The sequence below is a fragment of the Typopeltis vanoorti genome, chromosome 15, assembly GCF_054136105.1.
Source record: "Typopeltis vanoorti isolate ZY-2024b chromosome 15, IOZ_Tvanoo_1.0, whole genome shotgun sequence".
Classification (NCBI taxonomy): Eukaryota; Metazoa; Arthropoda; class Arachnida; order Uropygi; family Thelyphonidae; genus Typopeltis; species Typopeltis vanoorti.
The window spans coordinates 48688392-48711203 of NC_143563.1; the positions used below are offsets into that span (position 1 = coordinate 48688392).

The 22812-nt window shown below is 35.1% G+C and overlaps 1 protein-coding gene across 2 annotated transcripts in view; it reads right to left on the minus strand.

The window, feature by feature from the left end:
• Nucleotides 1-22812, minus strand: part of LOC150098746 (structural maintenance of chromosomes flexible hinge domain-containing protein 1-like) — a 733568-nt gene that overhangs the window by 453744 nt on the left and 257012 nt on the right. For both annotated transcript variants that reach the window (XM_090405871.1, XM_090405872.1), the window contains exons 17-18: nucleotides 15047-15151; nucleotides 6875-6952 (exon numbers count right to left, since the gene is read on the minus strand). In XM_090405871.1, the coding sequence (XP_090261997.1) occupies nucleotides 6875-6952; nucleotides 15047-15151 (183 nt within the window). The remainder of the gene's footprint in view (nucleotides 1-6874; nucleotides 6953-15046; nucleotides 15152-22812) is intronic.

Sequence of the window (22812 nt, forward strand, 5' to 3'; positions counted from 1 at the left end):
TAACTATGCTTCATGCAAGCTATGAAGCATAGCTATTGTTTGTGCAGAAGCACAAAGCGTTTGTGCCTTGTGATGAGATTAGATTATCATTGACAAATACTAGAGTGAGACACTGTTAATTTGAATTCTGATACAATTTTTAAATACAGCCATATAATATGCACAGAAATTGGAAAAAGTAATCACTTGGGAAATTATTATTTTTCCGGAATGAACTAAAGAAAGGCTGAAATAACTTGTTTTACTTTTTAATACACAAGTTCCAACCTCCTTCGATTATAATCATACAATCAGCAGAAACTCTGGCAGTAAATGAGACAATCAAGTCATAAGTTATTTATAAAAAAATTATATGTTAAAAACTTGTCAATATAGGTATCCTAAACACATCAATTCACACTTCATGCACGCAAAGCAGATGAAACTCAGAAAAGAAAAATAGAAACTCATGACAAATGGCAGAATTCAATTTGATTGATTGACATAACCAACCACAGCCACTGATTTCTGTATGCTATTGTTTTAACACACACACACATACACACCCTGCATCGCATTCTGAGTGGTTTAAAACATGGAACACTAAGAATTTGACCCACTGCACCATCTATATGTTTGTTCAAAGGGCTCAAAGGTGTCCGTATTTGAAACCGCACACTCGGCTATTGATGTAAATGGGATGGAACTTTTATGCATAAAAAGTGTCCTCTTCATGAAGCATTTAGTATATTGTGTTTAGGAATCACACCAAGCCAGGAAAGAATTAGGCGAGTCTCAAACAGGAATATATGCAAAAATATAATATTGGTTATATTGCTCTTCCGTGAGCGTGCACCACACACCAAGCACACCCTGCATATATGCCCCTGTTCATCACCTGTATGGATCACATTATTAAAATTGCTTAATGCCCAATATGAAAATTCGAAAAGAAAGGGAATAAAATTCAAAAATGAATGAAAAGGAAATATTTGACGTGAAATATTTCAATATCTAAATACTTTAAAAAGCACCGAGAAGATATTAAAATTTATGATATCCAAATCCAAAGACAGAATGTAGAATTGTAATACTTCTTACTTCTTTTATGACAAAAATTTCTCACTGACAATACAAGCATAACAGACATTGTGTGAGATCTTTGGATCTCACACAATGATCATTATGTATAGTCCAATTTCATTCTGGTACAAAAATATTGCAGTAAATTTCAGTCTACATGCTACATTCCAAGATAGTTACTTCAGAAACCTGAACAGAGTTTTTGTTAGATTTTAAACATGAGGTTAAATGATGAACTGCATTACAATTTACTTCAACACTTTAAGGCTCAGGTGTAATGGGCTGCTTTCTTTTTAATAAAAAAAATTTAATATGATTAAATTTCAACTGAATTTTAAAAAAAATGCAATTGAAAATTAAAAGACTATGATATTATTCAATGATATTTTTACTTCGACACTGTGATAATGTTTTTGTAATAAGAATGGAAAATAAAGTACATAACAAAGTCTAGTAAGCATAAATGAATTGTACAAATATATATATATATATACACATATATAAAAAAAGATTTATATAGCAAATATCTTAAAAAACTGAGTCAAAAAAAAAATTTCATTATATAATTAAACTTATTTGCAAACTAAGTAAAGGCATAGAAAATTGCTGAATATTATAAATTTCTAAATGTGCAGCATCCATACGTCACACATCACCAATATTTCCCCTAACTTTTGCTTGCCCGTGTGCACAAAAAAAACAATTTACGCAAGTTTCCAATCTCAGACTCAATGTGGGTTGTAGCCTGTGTTCACAATAGTGAAAGTTGCAAACCACACACACACTCTTAATTTGACAGCACAATTGTCATTTCAACATATTTGTCCAACCACTCAAACTTAAACAAAATGTAATATTCCTCACATCAATGTTGCCATTTTTTTTTGTCTACCTATGGCCTATAAATTTGCAAGCAGTAAATTAATTTGCTTAAATCTGAACAGCTACAAAAATTCACTGCAATTTGCATGAGTACAAGTGACTACTGTCTAGACAGTAACTACTAAACAAATATGCCTCTGCAACTTGCTGATGGTAACATCAATTTGCCAACATGAGCAGGCAAAAAGTAGCTTTATTATTATTTAAGACCTCCAGGGAGTTAAGGACTCATGGAGAGAGGTTATAAATCACCCAAACCAACTGTCATACCTTGCCTTAAATTCATTCACATGACATGAAATGACAATCCACATTTTTTCATCACAAACTCTCCTTACCTTTCATACTAGATGAACTCGCTACCCTTAAAGGTAAACTATTCCACTCTGTGAGAGAAAAACCTAGCTCTTAACCTTTTCTTGACTGTGAACAAACTTAAATTCCATGGCTGCCCCGTTTCTCTCCTTACCTTCCATATTATTATTATTATTATTATTATTATTATTATTGCACCCTCCATGGAGACGGCAGTCTCACTGTGGAAGTTTCATTCAAACTGACAACATATTTATCATACCGAATCTTAAAATCCTTAACACTCCTTGCAATGACAACACATTTTGGTAATGCATTCCATTCACCTACAATTCTTCATGTAAAAAATCTACTCATCACACCCCTCTTCACCACACTCTTACATAACTTCCAGGGATGACTTTTGGTTTCTCCTCTCTCACCTTCTACTCTTTTTATAATGTCATCTGGATTAATCTGATAAAATCCTCTCACTAACTTAAATGTCTCTATCATCTACCCAGCCTGGCTGGCCGAGCGGTTAGCCACTCGTATCCACTCTCCAGCCAAAAGGCTGCGGGTTCGAATCCCGCCGTGGGCATGGATGTTTGTGATTGCCTGTGGAAATACTAGTGGTGGTGGTCAGCAGTAGATGGTATTGGTATAGTTGCGGCCAGTTGGTGGATTGAGTGGAGACAGAGTTGTAGTGCAGGTGCCCTCCCTCGATGAGTCTTTGACTTCCTGAAGGAGTGAAATAATAATAATAATAATAATAATAATAATAATCATATCACCTCTTTTCCTCCTATCCACCAAACTCTGTAATCCACATTTTTTTCAACCTCTCTCCATAACTAGCAGTCCAAAGTCCTGATATTGTCTTAGTCACTCACTTCTGGACCCACGCCAATGTCTCCACATTACACTGAAAACCAGGTAACCAGATTTGAGCGTAATAGTTCAAGTGTGGTCTGACCAATGCTTTATACAGTGGCTCAACCACTTCGTTATCTCTTCTTATTACAGCAGCACTACATTGTGCAGCCTTAGCGACACTTGCAATATGTCCTGTAAACTTCAGCCTACTGTCTACCATCACTCCCAAATCTCGAATCTTACCAGCTTCCTGCAGTATTGCACTGTCAATACAGCCTTATATTTCTGCACTCCAAAATGCAACACCTTGCACTTATTAATATTAAAACTACAACCCCACACCTTTGTCCAAGTCAAACGTCTATTCAAATCATTCTGAAGGGAATTAACATCTGCAGTTCTACTTATAATTGTCCCCAACTGCATCATCAGCAAAGAACTTGAAGATCCCCAGTCCGTCCACATGATATATCATTTACAAACAAGTTAAATAGCAAGGGCCTAAGAAGAGAACCCTAGGTCGTGCCACCGGTTTACCCTCCTGTTTTGAGACACTGCTCCATCATACACAACTTGCTGGTATCATTTAGCGAGCCCATCTCCGATCTATCTAACCAATATACTATCTATTCCCATCATCTGCAGCTTGTACGCCGAGTTCTATATTTTATGTTATTCATTATATATATTCTATTCGTTATATAATAACGAATAGAACTTACGCTAAGTTCTATATATAACGAATATTACAAAAAATTTCATCATATGATATCCTATAACAGCATTCAGAAGTTCATAGACTTCTGTCATATTATCTCTCTTTCTCCTGTTAACCAGAGTCTATAGTCCACATACTCGCAATTTGTCCTCATAATCTAAATCCCATAATACAGAACTCTTCTTTGTGCACAATAATCCAGGTGTGGTCTTATCAAGGCCTTAATAAGTGGCATAATGACTTCATTATCCTTACATGTCAAGGTTTGCTTCAACATCACAATTATTTTCTGAGTTGCATTTGTAACTTTTGCTATGTGACCTTTGAACTTCAAATTCAAATCCTCAATTATGCCAAGATTCCTAGCCTCATAATTATCTTGTAGCATAGCCCAACTAACATAATATGCTGCTGGAAATCTCATTATGCCAAAGTGTATAACTTTACACTCTAACATTAAGCTAACAGCCATTTTCTTTTGCCCAAATTTCCAGCCTATTCAAATCATTTTGTAAGTGCTGGATATCAGTAACATCCTTGATTGCCCTGCCTATCTTCGCATCATTGACAAACAATTGCACATCTCCTGTTAGACCACAGATATATATAATGTCTGTCTATAGATTGAACAACAACAATGGCCCAAGGACTGAACCCTGGTGTACACCACTGGTCACCTTAAATCTGGCATTTTCATACCCACCATATACCACTTTTTGATATGTCTGTCAACCATACACTGATCCAAGCAAGAATTGATATTCCAATCCCATATTCTCCAGTTTATCATAGAACAATGATATATGCATGCAGGGCACTAACACTGGGTAAATGAGGCTGAAGAAAGGAACCAAAATTGGGCTGAGAGTCCTAAATGGATCCCCAGTGCCCAATTTAGCGACAAACAAACAGAAATTAAAATCCATCCTAAATCAATTAGAATGGGAAAGTTAAGCCACGGTTTACAAATAAATCAAGATAAACCCAAAATAATGATTTTGGATTTATCTTGGTTTCGGTGGAGTGATAATAAAAAAGATAGATGTAAAAAAGAGATAAGAAGGATAGCACTAGCTAAGAAAGCGATGACTGATTTAACTAGATCACAAAAGACAGGCACATCTCCAAAAAGACCAAAATTAAGCTTGAAGAAACCTTAGTTTTTTTTCAATCTTTCCCTATGCTTCTAAGTCTTGGACAAAAGACTCTGAAGACTCAAAATGACAAAAGATGAATTAAAGTGTTTGAGCTCCGTTGCTGGAGAAGAATGTTAAGAGTGTCTTGGACAGAAAAACAAAAATATCCTAGAAAAACTGAATATCCACACAAGACTGACAAACATAATTGACAAAAGAATTGTGCAATATTTTGGGACACATGTAGGAGGGAAGTCGGAACTGCCTGGAAAAAATAATCATCCAGGGTAAATGTGTGGGAAAAGAAAAAGAGGAAAACCCCCCAACAGGTGGGTTGACCAAATATCAAGAATCACTGGACTTAAACTAGAACAAGCAATAAGAGAAGCACAGGGGAGAAAGAAATGGCGAAGCATCATCAGGAAGGTCATGAGTCCTCGGACATGAGGAAATCAGAGAGACAGAGAGAGGTCCATAGCTATTCTGAAGGATATTAACATAGCAAACTTTCCACTCTAAGAAACTATTCTTTGCAATCAAATTTTCTACACTGAGAGCTGATTGTAACATATATGTATGGAGAATTTGATAAACAGGAGATTATGTATAATGACTGGGAATTATGAATAATCACCAAACGTATTGGACAACATACTGGCCTAGCTGGACAAGTGGTTAACGTATCTGCTTTCCAGCCAACATGTTGCGGGTTCGAATCCCGTCGTGGACATGGATGTTTGTGATTGTCTGTGAAAATACTAGTGGTGGTGGTGGTGGGAGGTAGATGGCATTGGTGTAGTTCCAGTTCATGTAGTTGATGGATTGAGTGGTAGAGAAAGAGAGTTGTGGAGTAAGCCCTCCCACGGTGAGTCTTTGGACTCCCAGGAGGTATCCAATAATAATAATAATATTTGTTAACCATATTGTCGTTAATAAAACAAAAATTACAGAGATTGGAGAAAGAAAGGAAAATAATAAAATTTAGAAAATGGCAAAGTACAATTTAGATTTGCAAGCTAATAAAATGAAGAGATCTCATGAAAGATTTTCTTCTGTAAAGAAAAGTGACACTGTATGAGTGCAAATACCAGAGATACTGAGAGAGCTAGAAGTTATTCAAGAATCTTTTAGCTGTGGTAACTGAAAAACAATGATTTTATGCACTGTGAACTAAACATAGAAAATTATGTCAATTATATGTCATAAATCAGTTAACTATTTGTAAGAAAGTATATATAAAGCCTGAAGAGGTTCCTAATAAATCAATAAGCTTAGAAGAGTGCACAAGAAAAAATTCGTTATTTGAAGATCAGTGCTTTAAAAGATGTAATTGTAAAGGAAATTTAAATCAAGCAAATGTAGGTTGTAAAAGCAAAAACAAAACGGTTTAATTCAAAATATCATAACAGTTTACCACGCTTAAACAAGTAACAAGTTTTTTAAAATTAAAAAAAAAAAAATAATCTGTAGAATTCCTTTTTTTATAACTGTTTTTATTTTTATAAATTTCTGTGCAATATAATTTTCAGTACACAGCTGTTTATATAATGTCAGATCATAAAGTTAATAAATTTGTCTTGATTATCTGACATATTATTAATAAATTAAAAATTTATCTAATGATTACTTATTAAATTTTTGCCTCTGTGATTTTACCTTATTTAGATACAATCAAATTAATAAGTTTGTCCTGAATTTCACGCATTTTTTTTTATGATTACTTTTCTGGATGATATGAATCAGTAATGGTTGGAAATTATGCATAATCACTGGTGATTTTGATAAATAGTAAGCTTTTCATTTTTATTAATAACATTCTCCAAAATATTTGCAATTATGCACAATATTTGAATTGATCAAATTGACTGTACATATATAAGGCAGTCTGAACTATTCCTGTACTTACCCATCTTACGAAACCAATATCCCCAATTCTTTGAATGTGGACTTTGATACTGGGTTACTGTGACATCGCCTGAAGGTGCTATAATGAAAAGATCCCACAAAAATAATGATTAGTAAATGTAGCTCATAAATAAATACTATTTGAAGTCTAAAATTCATGCTTTTGCCAAATCCAAAAATCCAACTCACTTCAATTTTATGTGGTTCCTATCCATGAAAAGTTTTCACCAACCATATAGTACATTCATATTGTTGGTAAACTAAAGATTTTTTTTCTATTTTTATTAATGAGGCAACTCGTGGTAAAGGTGGACCAAGCTCTTGTCACTTGTGACATTAAATCAAGAATTATAAACACGTTAACACAAGAATATTTTAATGTTTACCAAATATTTCGGTCTGCAATTAACAGACTATCCTCAGTGGCTTGATAGGAACAGTTTTTACAAGGTGGAATACAAACAATCAAAATATCCACCTATTTCCTCTCTTCTAAAGATAAACGCTCAACTATGTCTCAGCCTGGTGTATATCAAGTTCCTTGTAACTGCAATCTGTTGCACTTTGGACAAACAGGATGCTTTATAGAAAAAAGAATAAAAGAACATTAATCATACATTCTTCACAACAAATCCGATAAGTCTGGATTGGCACAGCACGGGATAGACAAGCCACAACATTCTCTGGTCCAAGACTCGCCTTCTACACAGATGTTGCTATCAATTCGAACGCCTATTCAAAGGGAGTGCTGAGGCCTTACTTCACTGTCCTAACTTGAATCGAAATGACTGTATATCCTTGTCAAAAATATGAGAAAGTTTAATCTGAATAACACACTAAAAAAAAATTTTTTTTTAATAGAGTCCTTTAATTCTTACATTAGTCTAATGTTATCTTTAATTGAATTTATAAATTAAGATTGTTATATGAAATTGTGAATTAATACTTATAATTTATTCATCACTCTGATGAAATTTGCCTCTCTATAATGCTTAGCAATGTAACATTATGCGGCTCATTCTACTTTTGAATGATCAATTGTTTGTATTACACCTTGTAAAAACTGTTCCTATCAAGCCACTGAGGATAGTCTGTTAGTTTCAGACGGAAATATTTGGCAAAAATTAAAATATTCTTGTGTTAACGTTTTTATAATTCTTAGTATCTCCCATAATGCAAAGCACATCCAGACCCAGACCCAGAGGTGGAAGTAATGGAGAAGTCATATTTACCTATACGAGTTGCCAAAAGGTGTACCACCTTATTATTAAATTATAGTCTAATCAAGTGGTAAAAAAAAAAACTTCCAACATCTTTCTCTAAATCCAGAGTAATTTAATAATAAGGTGAGACACCTTTTGGTAAATATGACTTCTCCATTACTTTCCGCCATAGTATCACCACCTCTTTGGTCTGGCTCCCACTGACGAGACCTCAATAAAGGTCAAAAACTGGTCTGGGTAGTAGTGGCCCTTCCCTTAATGCATAGCATTATACATGTCTGCCCGCAAGATGTGCTTTGCATTATGGAAGATACTAAGACAAATGATGAGAGCTTGGTCCACCTTTACCATAAGTTGCCTCAGTTCTGAAGATACTTCAGGCTAAAACTTTGTTTGCTTACACTTGGATAAAGGATGAAACTAAATTTATTATAGTCTAATCAAGTGGGGGGGGGGAACTTCCAACATCTTTCTCTAAATCCAGAGTAATTTAATAATAAGGTGAAACACCTTTTGGCAACTCGTATAGGTAAATATGACTTCTCCATTACTTCCACCTTAGTATCACCACCTCTGGGTATTTCTCCCACTGACGAGACCTCAATAAAGGTCGAAACCAGTCTGGGTAATGGTTCTTCCCTTAATGCATAGCATTATACATGTCTGCAAGAAGATGTGCTTTGCATTATGGGAGATACTAAGACAAGTGATGAGAGCTTGGTCTGCCTTTACCACGAGTTACTTCAGTCCTGAAGATATTTCAGGTGCAAACTTTGTTTGCTTACACTTGGATAAAGGAATAAACTAAATTTATTATAATCTAATCAAGTGGGGAAAAAACTTCCAACATCCATAAACAGTGTTAAGCTTGTTTCTAGTAAGGTGTGGTGAATAGGATACATGACACTGATGAATAAGTACTTAGTTTCTTTTTTAGTGTTTTCTAATAAAATAGCAGCAACTCAGAAAATATGTAAATATGAAAAATGAATGGGTGTTCTTAAAGAGGAGTTTATAAGTTGTGCCATATAACTAAGGTGTTCCCCGCATCCCATTACAGGCTAGTTAAAAATGGCTGAAAATAGGGTATTGTATACTGTTTAATAAAACTAAAACATTATATATTTAAATAAAATTACATAAATAACTACAAAATTAACAAAATGTACCCATGGCCTCCTAAAATAAATCTACCTTGAGAGATTTTCTTATTCAAAATATTCACGTCTAAAAACTTTGTTTTCACAACAACAACAACAAAAATGTTTATCATAGTCAGTTTCTTTGTTAGGCCCTTTCTGAAAATATAAAAATTTTCTTCTTCTTTTCCATGGAATCCTTTTTTTTATCTCCTTTATGTAGTATACAATACTATTATTCCTGTCTCACTGAAGTATAAATATTCTTACCTCTTGTAGTTCTAATTGTCATGTTAAGCTACTTTACAGTTTCAAATTTCACCAATTGCTTTTTCCATAGTAATCCAGAGTCCTTAAGACAGAAGATGAAACTTTCCATTCAGCGTTTCCTCAAACATTCAATTAGAACACCGATTTCAATATCTTCTTTTATTTACTAAATACTTATTATGTGACAGTCTAAGTTCCTCCAGTTTAAAGACTTACAGTTCTATCATTCCTTTTTGGAATCTTCTATTAATATTCTCTCAATTGTCACGTAAACTTTAAAAACTTCCTAAGAACAAAATTTCTCCAATCTGAGTTCTTAAACTTCCATTAGCTCTCCCTTGTTTTCCTTGTTACCGAGATACCGAACACACCCTCTGTCAGCTGTCAATCACGTATTAATCTCCTCTGTGAGCATGAGCACTCCATGTAAATGGCAAGCGAGAAGTCATGTGTAATGGCTGACACGTCTTCGTTAGCGTGATGAGAATGTCTTTACAAAACAACAAATATCTTAACACTTACCAATTTTAAATTACACTAAAAAATTGAAAGTAACACAACTATCAAAATCTAGCAAGCACATGAATTTTCAAATGCTTTATATTTCAATTTGAACAATAATAATATCAATATCAATAATATCAATTAACAATTAGGATATGCAAATTCTTAACACTTGTAACTAATAATCACATGTTTAAGTATGAAAAGCACAGAGGAGATAACATAAGCAGTTATCTGATAATGATATTTCATATTCAAAGTTCTGCGAAAAAGAAAAGAAAGACGTATATCTTCTATCAGCCAAAACTTTCAGATATCAGATCAATAAGTGTCACAATTTAATTACTATAAAATTCATCAAAGAACTACAGTCAAAAATAAATGTGGAAGTGCAGAAATAAGGATTGAAAATGGTTATGCAAATTCTTTCCTGTAAAATCCAATTCAAACAGAAATGGCAATTATGAAGGTCAAGTAAATTGATTATGTTAAATTTTTTCTCAAATGCAAAGACAAATTGATAATTACACATAATCATCAATATCATCATCATCAAATTCCTGCCATGTACCCTCAAGGGGTGTACAGGATATGATAGTACTAAATGAAAAAAATTACATCATTATTAATTTCCTATCTACAATTTTCCTCCAAATCAGTCTGTTACTTGTCAACACTCCAACATTATCAGATCTTATATTTCTATCGTCTAAAGCACTTTGTACCGTATCAATCCACCTATATCTTGGTCTTCCTCTGGGTCGTTTTGCTGCCAACCTGGCAGAGAACACTTGTTTTGCTAATCTTTCCTCGCCCATTCTGTGACCATACCACCTGAGATTAGCTCTGCTAACTCATTCCTGGATGCTGAAAATGTCAAGTTCTTTCCTAATATTCTCGTTTTTAATATGATACTGCAATTGATGCCATCTGTTCACGCCTATAATCTTTCCCAGGACTCTCATATCTGCAGTCTCTAGTCTTTGGTCAAGTGTTTTACTTCTGACCCAGCTCTCAGATCCATAAGTTGAACACTGTCTTGTATACAGATAATTTAGTGTTCCGATTAATTTCTCTCTTATTCCATATGAATTTATTCAATTGACTTCCCACAATACCAGCTTTGTTGATTCTGTTGTCTATCTCCATATTTAATTTACCATCTTCGCTAAAAATCGTACCTAAGTAGCTGAAATGTTTTACTTGTTCCACAGGTTCTCCATTCACAACACAGTTGACATTTTCAATGATTCTGCCTATTTTCTTTGTCTTTTTATTGCTGACTTTCATACCATATCTATTACAACAGTTATTCAATTTAGTCAGAGAATCTTGCAAACTTGAAGCAGATTTATTTAGAAGTATAACATCATCCGCATAAAGCAAAGAGCTGACATTAACATCTCCAATTTTGATATCATGTTTAATACCACTTTCCTTCATAATGTGATCCATATAGATAATGAATAACAGAGGGGATAATCTACATCCTTGTCTCACACCAGATTTAACATTAAAATATCTTCCTGTACTTCCTTCAATTCTAAATGCTGACTTACAACTCAAATAAAGACTAAGTATTGCTTGATATAATGCCCCATTGACACCATATAACTGTAGGGTATTGAATAGCTTCTCTCTTGGTACCTTGTCATATGCCTTTTCCAGATCGACAAAACTTAAATACAGATCTTTGTTATATTCCCATGCTTTCTCGACTATTTGTCATAAAGTGAAGATCTGATCCTGACAGCCTCTATTTGGCCTGAATCCAGCTTGTTCTTCACCAAGCTTTTCTTCCACAATTCTTCTCAACCATTTCTCAAGTATACTTGCATAGATCTTGCCAGGAACACTCAGTAGGAAAATACCCCTGTAATTCTCACATGCAGTTTTATTTCCCTTTTTATATATGGGTACTATGAGAGCTCTACTCCAATCATCTGGAATTCGTCCCTCTGTCCAGGCTTTCTGAACTATGCAGTGCAGCCGCTGTAAGACTCTTATACCACCATACTTCAGCATTTCTGGTCGAATATCATCTACTCCTGCTGCCTTTTCCACATTTCAAGCCTTTGATGGCTTTTTCTACTTCAAGCATGTATTCCTGACTGCATGCCTGGTCAGTGTTTTTTACCACTGTGCTGTCATCACTGCTTGTTTCAAAGTAATTACTCCATACTTCAAGGATATCTTTTTCTCCCGTTTTCATGTCACCTTTATCATCTCTAATTCCTTTTATAGTACTCTTTTCTCCATTCTTAAGCTTCTTCAACAACCTCCAGAATATTTTGCCACCTTCTTGATATTTATTTTCTATATTCTTGCCAAAGTCCTCCCATGACTTTTGTTTAGCTAGTTTTACACAGTGTTTAGCATTCTTGCATTTGCCTCTATATTCTCTAAGAGCACAAGCTGACTTATTTGACAGGAACTTTTGGTATGCTTTCTTCTTTTCCTTCACTGCCTCTTTAACTTCCTGTGTCCACCAGGGAGTTCTGATTTTTTTATCCTTACAGACAACCTCACCACATGCCTCTCTGGCAGAATCAATCAATGTTTTCTTCAGAGTTTGCCACTGAATCTCCAAGGTTTGATTCCTGTTCTCAAACTCTTTCATTTTTTCTTCAATAATCTTTGTGTATTTTAGTCTACAGCTCACATCTGAGAGCTGCTCAACTTTTATTCGCTTTAAAACTTTCTTACATGTTATTCTTTTCAATATGAAATTCAATTTTATCCTGCTCAAGACTAAATAGTGATCACTTCCAATTTCAAATCCTCTGTACACTCTGGTGTCCTGCACCAGGGAGAAAACATCACTATCAACAATAACATAGTCAATGAGACTTTTCTTATTCCTTGCCCTTCTCTCCATGTGAATTTGTGCACATTTTTATGTTGGAACATGATGTTAGTAATAACCAGTCCATGTCCTGAGCAGAAATCCAACAGATATTTGCCATTATTATTGGCTTTGCTCTTTTCTCCAAATTTTCCCAAAATATTTTTGTATCTCTCACAATCATTTCCTACTCTGCTATTTAGATCCCCAACAAGGACCAACTTTTCATTTTTCATTGTGTTAGTTGCTTTTTCTAAAGCCTCAAAAAATTCCTCCACTTCTACATTAGTAGAACCTTCTGTGGGACCATAGGCACAAATAAGTCTCATTGTCCAGTTCCCCATTCTCATATTTGCCCACATTACTCTACTTGAGACTGACTGCTATTCAAGAAGATTAGCCTCGTATTTTGTGTTGAATACTATGGCTACTCCTTCTTTTCCTTGATTGTCATTGCCTGAATATAACGTTTTGTATTTATTGCTCAGAAAGATCTCACCAGTTTTTGTCTTTTTTGTTTCAGTCACCCCTATTATGTCGATCTGGTACTTATCTAATTCCTCAGCTAGCTCCATTTCTTTGCCATTCAGGCTTCTTACGTTGATAGTACCGATCTTTAACTCTGGTGATGTTGAGTTGGGGTTTATTTTCAGATTTGTTCCAGTAGCTGACTTTTCGCTGTTCGCCCTGGTTCCCTGGCGAAAACAACGGGGGCCTTGTTTAACCGGGCGACGCCCCAGCCGGCATGAAATTCTGTCATGTTATACCATCATTCTATATTTTGGTTTAACCAATAAGAATACAATTTGGTCGACTAAATCCCAAATTGCCAGCCCATCCTCGTCCGTTCAGTATCCAAGTAGATACCCAACAGGGTGCACCACGAGAAGGTGAGGATTGGACATTAGGTCAGAAGCCCTGGTCGGTTCTCTGCATTCCTTTAAAGGCTATGTGGAGGTCTCCTCTCAGTTATACAGCTTTTACCCTTAAGCACCCCATATCACTAAATTAATAAGGGGAGGGGAAAGATTCAGTTAGGGATTTTTAAAAAAAATACACATTTGTCTAAACTATCTGATACACACATTTTTTGAATATACAAAGACTGGCTGGTTGGTTGATTAGGAGTTTGTAGTTTAGTTGTAGCAGTACTCATGGTTATAATAAACAGTAATAGAGAGATAAATTAGTAAATAACATGTTATGTACAAAAAAGCAAATTTTTAAAATTAAGTTAAGCAAAGCCATTTTTTTTGTAGCTTCATGTAATTTGTCTGAGAATGATAAGATCAGCCTGAGAGTATATGGCTCAACCACAGTAGTAAAAAAATTCATTCCTTTCTTAAGTGTACATGTGAATTACTGTGCATCCCTCTGCCAAAAGCAGTGAACTCTTAAGTGATTTCATCACACCCTCCAAAACATTCTCTGAGTATCTGTATGAGTTGTATCCTCTTTGCAAAGGGGAAAAAATGAGGAGTTATAGGTGCATGGAAAATATCATATATCAAGTGCTCACTTTTCAGATATTCACTCCATCTCATAGCACAGAACTAAGATGTAAGACTTAAGAAGCTAAACTACTATCTGCCCACAGTTGAAAGAACTGTAGCAGACAGAGTGCCAAGAAGTCAATTCATGTTGAAGAAGAGAAAGTAATAAGGGATATACGAATTCGTCACCATCGTGAAATCAAGTGCTTTCTTGGTCGCAATATAAGCAAAATGTTCATAAAAGAAAAGTTAATTTTCCAATGTGTAATAATAAACAAACTCATCCTACAAGACGGACTGATTACCATATTATTGGAATGGATTCACCTTCTTCTGACATGCAGAAGTGTCAAGGGTTCTCTCATCTGTGGTCGAACAGTAATGTATCAAAGTTTAGATATCAAACATCTAATTCCTGTACATTCTATTTAAGCAGATTGGTTCTATTTTATGAATGAGAAAAGACTAACTAGATAATTAGTAGTAGTTCTTTTTCTTTCTATTTGACTTATTCCTATGATGACACTGATAAAATAAAAGACTAACTCAGTGAAGAGAATGAGTCTATTTCTGTCAAATGCTTAAATTTTTTTAGGATTTTTAAAATTTAGTTTTGTACAAACTAAATTCTGTAAAATTTACAAAACAAATTCTATGTATATAACATGAATAAAACAAATCATCATTTTAAGTACTCACAGTGCCAAATAATCCTTAGCCACACCAACAGTTTTTTCTGACTACACCCAGGAAGCTTATTGATGTACTCATCTCGCCTATTTACAATCTCTACTTTAATATCACCTAACAGAAAGAAAATATACACAATTCTCTTACAGACACATAAATGTTCCCTCTAAATAAGTATAGTCAACTCTCACTATAAGAAACTTGCAGAGACCATAGGAACAGTTTATTACAGTGGATAGTTTTTGCTATAGTGAATTTTGTTAGTAGAGCATTGCACCTATGGACTTTGCTTAGAATTTTTCAGTCATTTGTTCCAGTTAGCAAGTTATATAATATATATATATATATATCAATGTTTGTTATAGTGAGAGTCAACTGTATAATAAATGTTGCAATTAAAGAGCAAAAATAAAAAAGCTTCAAACATTAAAAAGCATAATACATACTTAATCTTATTTCAGAGTTAAATATATAAATAGGGATTTTATTTTGAAGTGTGAAGTTTTAAAAGTAATCAAGAGCTTATAAGAATGCAATCTTTAGTAAACCTCCCTAAATATTTTTCTACATAAAAGAGAGATTAGTCCAGATCCTTAAACTATAACCACTTGTTGTCATTCAATGGATATCATTCATTTCATATGATAAACATAATCAAGAAATCCTAAATAACTTTTCATCAAACATACACAGTATGCCCATTAAGTAATGAGATTTATTCAAAGGGCTGTCCTGTAAAAAAATCAAGGTAACAAACGTGTTTACACACTAGAGTGTGTTGTAATCGCAGGTGCAACTTTCGAATTGGGTGACCAAGAAGTTTTTGTGTGGCAACCGTTGAAGTAAGAGTGTAAGTGGAGCATGTCAGCAGTTGCATCATGAAGCTACTATAAATTAGGAAACACTGCTACGAAAGTGTACCAAAACTATGAAAGAATAACCACTAGTCTACAGTGAGTAGACTAGTGGTTATTCTCCTGTCATGGGTAATAATTTCCCTAGCAATAAAGATTTGATCACTATTATACATTACATATGGCCAAAGAGAAAGCTTCAAACTTTGCTAATACTGTTAGAAACTGAACATTCACTGAAAATCCAATCTAATTTTGCCAATAACTACACCATCCCTGTTTTTCATTCAACAGGCCTTGCAGTATATATATATATATATAATACCAAAATGCCTAGAAAATCTGATTCAACTCTAAATTCTGATCTCCAGTCTATCCTTCAATGGGATTCTGCCAAACTTGTTAACTTCAATTTTTATTTTTATTTTTTTTTTTTTTTCTTTGCAAAACTTAATCCTATCTTATTTCCCACTCCAAAAAAACTGTTTTTTTGTCTTACTTTTGACAATAATGAAAAACCTCTAGACAATGAGATTTCTCTTTCCTGGGATAACCTTGACTGATGATCTCACTTTGGATAAATATATAACAATTATGACCTCAATAGTATCCAAGAATTACTTTACCCTTGAACATTTGTTAACTCCAAGCATATCACAAATCCAGTGACCTACTGAATACAGTTCTTACATGTGGGCTATCTTGCACATTCTAGAAGCTCCTTAGACAACTATTCTCCATTCACTAACAAAGAGAGAAAGCAAACAGGTTAATTAATGATCTCTCTCTTACCAATTCATCACCACTCCCACAGGCATTAAATTTCTGCAGCATGGATTTTTTACAGACATTTACTTGTCATCAGATAGAGCACTAATAATTCATCCACTCTCCTCTAAGATCTGCTAAGACAAGCAGTGATCAGTCACTACCTTTTTTATTGGAGTTTAATAATCAAACTCAGAGAACAAAGTTATCTTTCTTTTTATTTCCATTAATGCTGTTCTACAGAATAAACTTTGAAAAACTCATTATGTTTGCGAGATGTATATATCTGAAGATCTAATCTAATAAGATTTTTCTTTTTCTTCAACTTTCTGCCATCCAGAGTACGACTTTTTTTAAAAGAAATAAGTTATTTAATTTCTCCATTCCAAGGCAGAAATCCTCTATTATTCGAACACTAAAAGTAAACATTGAATTTCTGTAACTAGCATAATAACACTTTAATGTAACAAACATTCTGGCATTTAAATCATAAAATTATATTTAAAACTGTAACTGCTTCCCAAATCTGAATGATTTTTTATTATATAATGGTTTTGCTCAAAAATCTTCAGACATGCAAGATTCGAATGAGTTATGTACTATACTTAATGATCAAAATTTATCTGAATTACTCTTAAAGAAAAAAAACAAAAAAAAAAAACAATAATTTATCAATATTTCAAATGATTAAAATTACTGACTTCATCTTTGAAAAACTCTTTATCTTATTGAAAAATATAACTCTGCAAGAGATCATTGTTTCTATAAGTGGCAATTAAAAACAGGGATAGATATGAAATATGATCACCAGATAATAGCATCAACTATTCCAAATGTTAACTTACAATACAGGGTGTATTTGAAGTTGTGTATTTTGATGAAATAGAATAAATTTCAAACAAATGTCTTAACGATATGACTATATGTACATTTTTATAGAAAATGCGAGTATTTAAAATGTAAATAAATTTAAAAGAACTTCATGACAGAGAGATCTGGATGCTCATCAACAGCATGAGAAAGCACTGAATGTATTTGTCAAATCTCTGAACCATGTGTGCACACACTGTTGGTCTTAGATAATTTTCTTCATGCAAGTGGCACAACATTTGAATGTGGTAAGGCTTTTTCCTTCAGAGTCAAATGCAACATTCTGTGAATTATTGTTATATGCTCAAATTGTAGGATGCATTCCTAAGTCATAATTTCTGCCTCTTTGAAGATTAGCAAACTGATTCAATGCTTTCCTTCGGCATCCAGATCTCCCTGTCACACACACAGATTCAGTTCTTTAAACTTATTCAAATTTAAATATTCATATTTTACAGCAAAATATACGTATCATTATTATTATTATTGCCACACCTCTGTGAAGTCCAAGACTCATGGTGGGAGACCCAGCTTACAACTGACTCAGACAACCCATTCTGTTCATTCACCACTCTCCAAGCGAAAAATCTAGTCCTCATGCCCTTGCTAGCCCTACTCTTACCCAACTTCCAGGGATGACATATTTCTATCATATTCCCTTTTTTGCCTATCAACCAACTTTTGCAATTCTCAAAGCCTCAATCTATCCTCATAGGGAGCGTTCCATAACCACTACTCATCATCTTGGTCACTCATCCTCTGGATCTTCTCCACCGCTTCCTCATCCCCAAGAAACCCAGGTGACCAGACCTGTCACATTTCTATCATATTCCCTTTTTCGCCTATCAACCAACTTTTGCAATTCTCAAAGCCTCAATCTATCCTCATAGGGAGCGTTCCATAACCACTACTCATCATCTTGGTCACTCATCCTCTGGATCTTCTCCACCACTTCCTCATCCCCAAGAAACCCAGGTGACCAGACCTGTCACATTTCTATCATATTCCCTTTTTCGCCTATCAACCAACTTTTGCAATTCTCAAAGCCTCAATCTATCCTCATAGGGAGCATTCCATAACCACTACTCATCATCTTGGTCACTCATCCTCTGGATCTTCTCCGCCACTTCCTCATCCCCAAGAAACCCAGGTGACCAGACCTGAACACAGTAATCCAGATGTAGTAGTATCAAGCCTGTATAAAGAGGAAATAACTTGATTATCTCTGCTTGTTAATGTGTTTGTAAACCAAGTAATCCTGTGACCTACCCTGGTTACTTTGGCAATATGTCATCTAAGCTACAACTCTCTATCTACTACTACCCCCAAATCCCTGGCTTCATCAATTTCCTGGAGAACAGTTCCCTCAATTGGTACACAGCTTGTAATCTTTGTATCCCAAAATGAATAACTTTACACTTTCGGCCCATACTGTCAGCCAGTTCGAATCATTCTACAAACTTGCTACTCACCTTGAATAACTATTATCCTACCCAACTTTGCCTAAACAGTAAACAACTGAATATCTCACTTCAAATTATTTCTAATATCATTTATGTACAAATTAAACAGCAGTGGTCCAAGCACACCACTAGTCACCTACCTTCTCCTAGATTCTGCTCCTCCATATACTACCTTTTGGTATCTGTTTATCAGCCACCCTTTTATCCATATCACCAGTTTCATATTCATCCCCCATTTGTTGTTGCAGTTTTGTATAATAGTTTCATGTGATATCCTGTCAAACACCTTTACAGAATCCACAGTATCATCATGTAGCCATTCCCTTTATCCATCTCAGTTTTCACCTGGTTATAAAAAAAGTTAATAGATTACTAGGCATGACCTACCCTTCACAAAGCCATGCTTCCCTCAGAGTATCAAATTGTTATCTATCCATTCCTGAATTTTCTTTCTGACCAACTATTCCAGTACTGCACCCTCTGTCCAAAAAGAAACCGAACTTTAAGAAAATAGAAGAAAGAAACTAGTGGCACCATTTATTGTATTTTTTTGTTGTCGAAAGCAGCAACCTTCATTAGTGTTGTGTCAACTTTTTATGACATTTCTTTCATTAGAAGCCGAGTTATAGTGCCAAGAGTGATGGTGTGGTTTGACGCAGTAGGTCGTCATGATATTCATGCTGTACGTGATGAATTCTCGCTATCAATCACTTCAAAACTTCAAGATAAAACTCATCATTGTCTGTTTGGCCAGGGGAAACAAATTCTTTGCGGATAATGCCCTTGGAATTGTAGAAACAAATCAGCATTGTCTTTACTTTTGACTTCTCCAAGTGACTTTTTTTCGGATGCCCCTCTTCTGGTGGTCTCCACTCAGCACTCTGGTGGTTTGTTTCAGGCTCATACTCAAAACACCATGTTTTGTCACCAGTAATGATCATTTCAAGGAAGTTTGAGTCCTCACGAGAGGTTTTAACGAAGTCCTTGCAGTGTTCAATTCGATACATTTTTTGGTTGTCCGTCAACTTGTGGGGAACAAATCGCGAATTCAATTTACAAAGGCCTAAACTCTCGGTCAAAATATTGTGCACAGTTGATTTTGGAATCCCCAATTCATCTTCAATCAATCTCACAGATGATTTTGGGTTTTCTTTGATGAAATCACACACTTTTTGGATGCTAACTTCACTCAGTCCAGTTTTTGGACAGCCCAGCTTTATGTTGTCCTCAAGCATCTCACGACCACTTTGAAATCGCTTAAACCACTCGTAAACTTGAGTATGGGATAATCATTCATCACCACATGCTTTTTGAAGCATTTCATGCAGGCATCATCCATGAAAGTTAAGTTTGTTTGCAGTCAAGAAAGGGGGTTAAGATGTAGGTTTTTTTCTCATAGAGCAGTGAGTGAGTGGAATAGTTTGCCTTTAGGAGTACTGAGTGCATCATGTGAATGAATTTAAGGGAAGGTACGACAGTTGGTCTGGTTGATTTATAGCCTCCCTCAACGAGTGCTTGACTCCCTGTAGGTCTCAGATAATAATAATAATATTAATTAATAATAATAATTAATAATAATAATAATTTATACATTATTTCAGTGACTTTTGGTACAGTGATAAGAAATGTGACCACATCTAAGTTCGGTTACAAAAGTGAAAGAAGTGCAGATAATTTTTGAAAATTTTGATTAATTTTAGTGAAAGGGAGCTGATATATGGAAAAGAAATAAAACCTTTTACATCATTATATTCCGCAATATGTGAGCAGGTGGATTAAACAGCTGCATATTCTGAAAAGATTTAGCTACATAAGTTGAAATTAGTTTGAATATCATCTTGTACATTGCTAGCTTAGCATTCTGAATAATTTCTCTCTTATTCCATATACATTTATTTCATTGGCTCTCCACATTGGTTATTCTATTATCTACTTCCATATTTAATTTCCCATCTTCAATAACAATTGTATATAAAAAGCTGAAATATTTTATTTTTGTTCCCCACTGAGAACACTGATAAGATTTTCAATGTTTATGCTTATTTTCATAATTCTTTTTTTCTTCTTTTTTTTTTGCTAATTTTCATACCAAATTTGTTATAGTTGTTATTCAAAATCTGGCTGGAAACGTTTAATGAATTTGTTTACGAACAGAACATTGTCTGCATGAAACAAGGAGCTAAGCTTGTTATCTCCAATTCTGATATAGTATCAGGTTTAATGCCATCTTACTTCATAATGTGATTGATATATAGAGGATGAATAAGAGCAGAGATAAAGTGCATCCTTGTTTCACACCTGATTTTACATCAAACACTATCAATTTTAACTGCTGGAATAGACCTTAAATATAGATTATGTAGGGTGCAATCCTAGCTCGCCTCCTCGTGGTGCACCCTGGATAACGCTAAATGAGCTAGAGCGACCTTGGCAGCCAGTCTATCCATGGATCTCCTAGCTACTAACTACATGCAACAATCAGAAGTGAATGGTTTGAAGAACCAACTGACTAGAAATCTCAGACCCCAAGTCCAAATCTGTCATCTTAACATCGAAGGAATTAGCAAATCAAAATGTGAATACCTTTCAAAATTCCTTCTTGACGAAAATATAGACATTGTACTCCTCCAAGAAACACATGTTGCTACTGAAGGACTTGTACAAAAGAGGGAGAATATACAGCTACCAGCTTGTAGGAGCAACTTTTCACCATGCATGTGGCATAGCGACATATGCCTGCAACAACACTGAGCAGATCGAACTTGCTGCATCAAGTGATGATGTCAACTTGATCGTGACGAAGTTGGGCGAGCTGACACTTGGTAATGTCTACAAGCCACCAAAAGTCCTCCCTCTTTTGAGCCAACCAACTATATATGTGGGAGACTTCAATAGCCACCATGAGTTATGGAAGTATGCTCAGAATGATGAATGCAGCATAGCCCTTGCCGACTGAGCTGAGACTTCCAATATCTACTTGGTCTTTGATGCTAAAGAACGTGGCACCTTCAGATCAGCAGCATGGAAAAGAGACTATAATCCTGACCTCTGCTTTGTCACCTCTAAAACATGCATGAACCTCTACCTGCTCAAAGAAGAGTTCTCGGCGACTTCCCTCACAGCCAAACACCACCTTGAAGTGGGCATAAAAATACCTCTTGCCTGATATTCCCTGCCCAAGATGGAACCTTTGAAGAGCCGATTGGGAAAAATATGCCATTGACCTTGACAAGTGTGTTCGTTTCATACCTCCTGTATACCCAATAACTACAATCGATTTGTAGGAGCTGTCATCTCTACAGCTAAAAAATATATCCCCCCCCCCTGGATGGAACGAATGGAGCAAACAGTTCTACGAGAAATTTATGGAGAGCGGTGATCTGGAAATCGCAGAAGATCTCCTCCATGACTTGAACGCAACAAGACAACAATGCTGAATCAGTTGAGGGAATGGACCTCAGGTACTCCAGCAGGAAGGCCTGGAGTGTATTACGGAAACTAGGAGGAGCTACAATGATGACTACTAAAAAGACAGATGTCACACAAAACCAAGTTGCTAACCACATTACTAGAATCTCGAGATGCCAACGTGATCAAAACCATACCATTAAAGTTAAAAGAGAAGCCAGAGACCTGAAGGCAAAACTACAAGACAAATCGGAATATGCAAGACCCTTCAGCAATGAGGAAATCAACAACGCACTAGCTGATACAAATACGGGAAAGGTCCCATGGTTTGATGGAGTTCACCCAGAATTTCTTATTCATGCTGGAAAAAAATACCAAAAAATGGCTCGCCTGTTTCTTCTCGGAAATAATG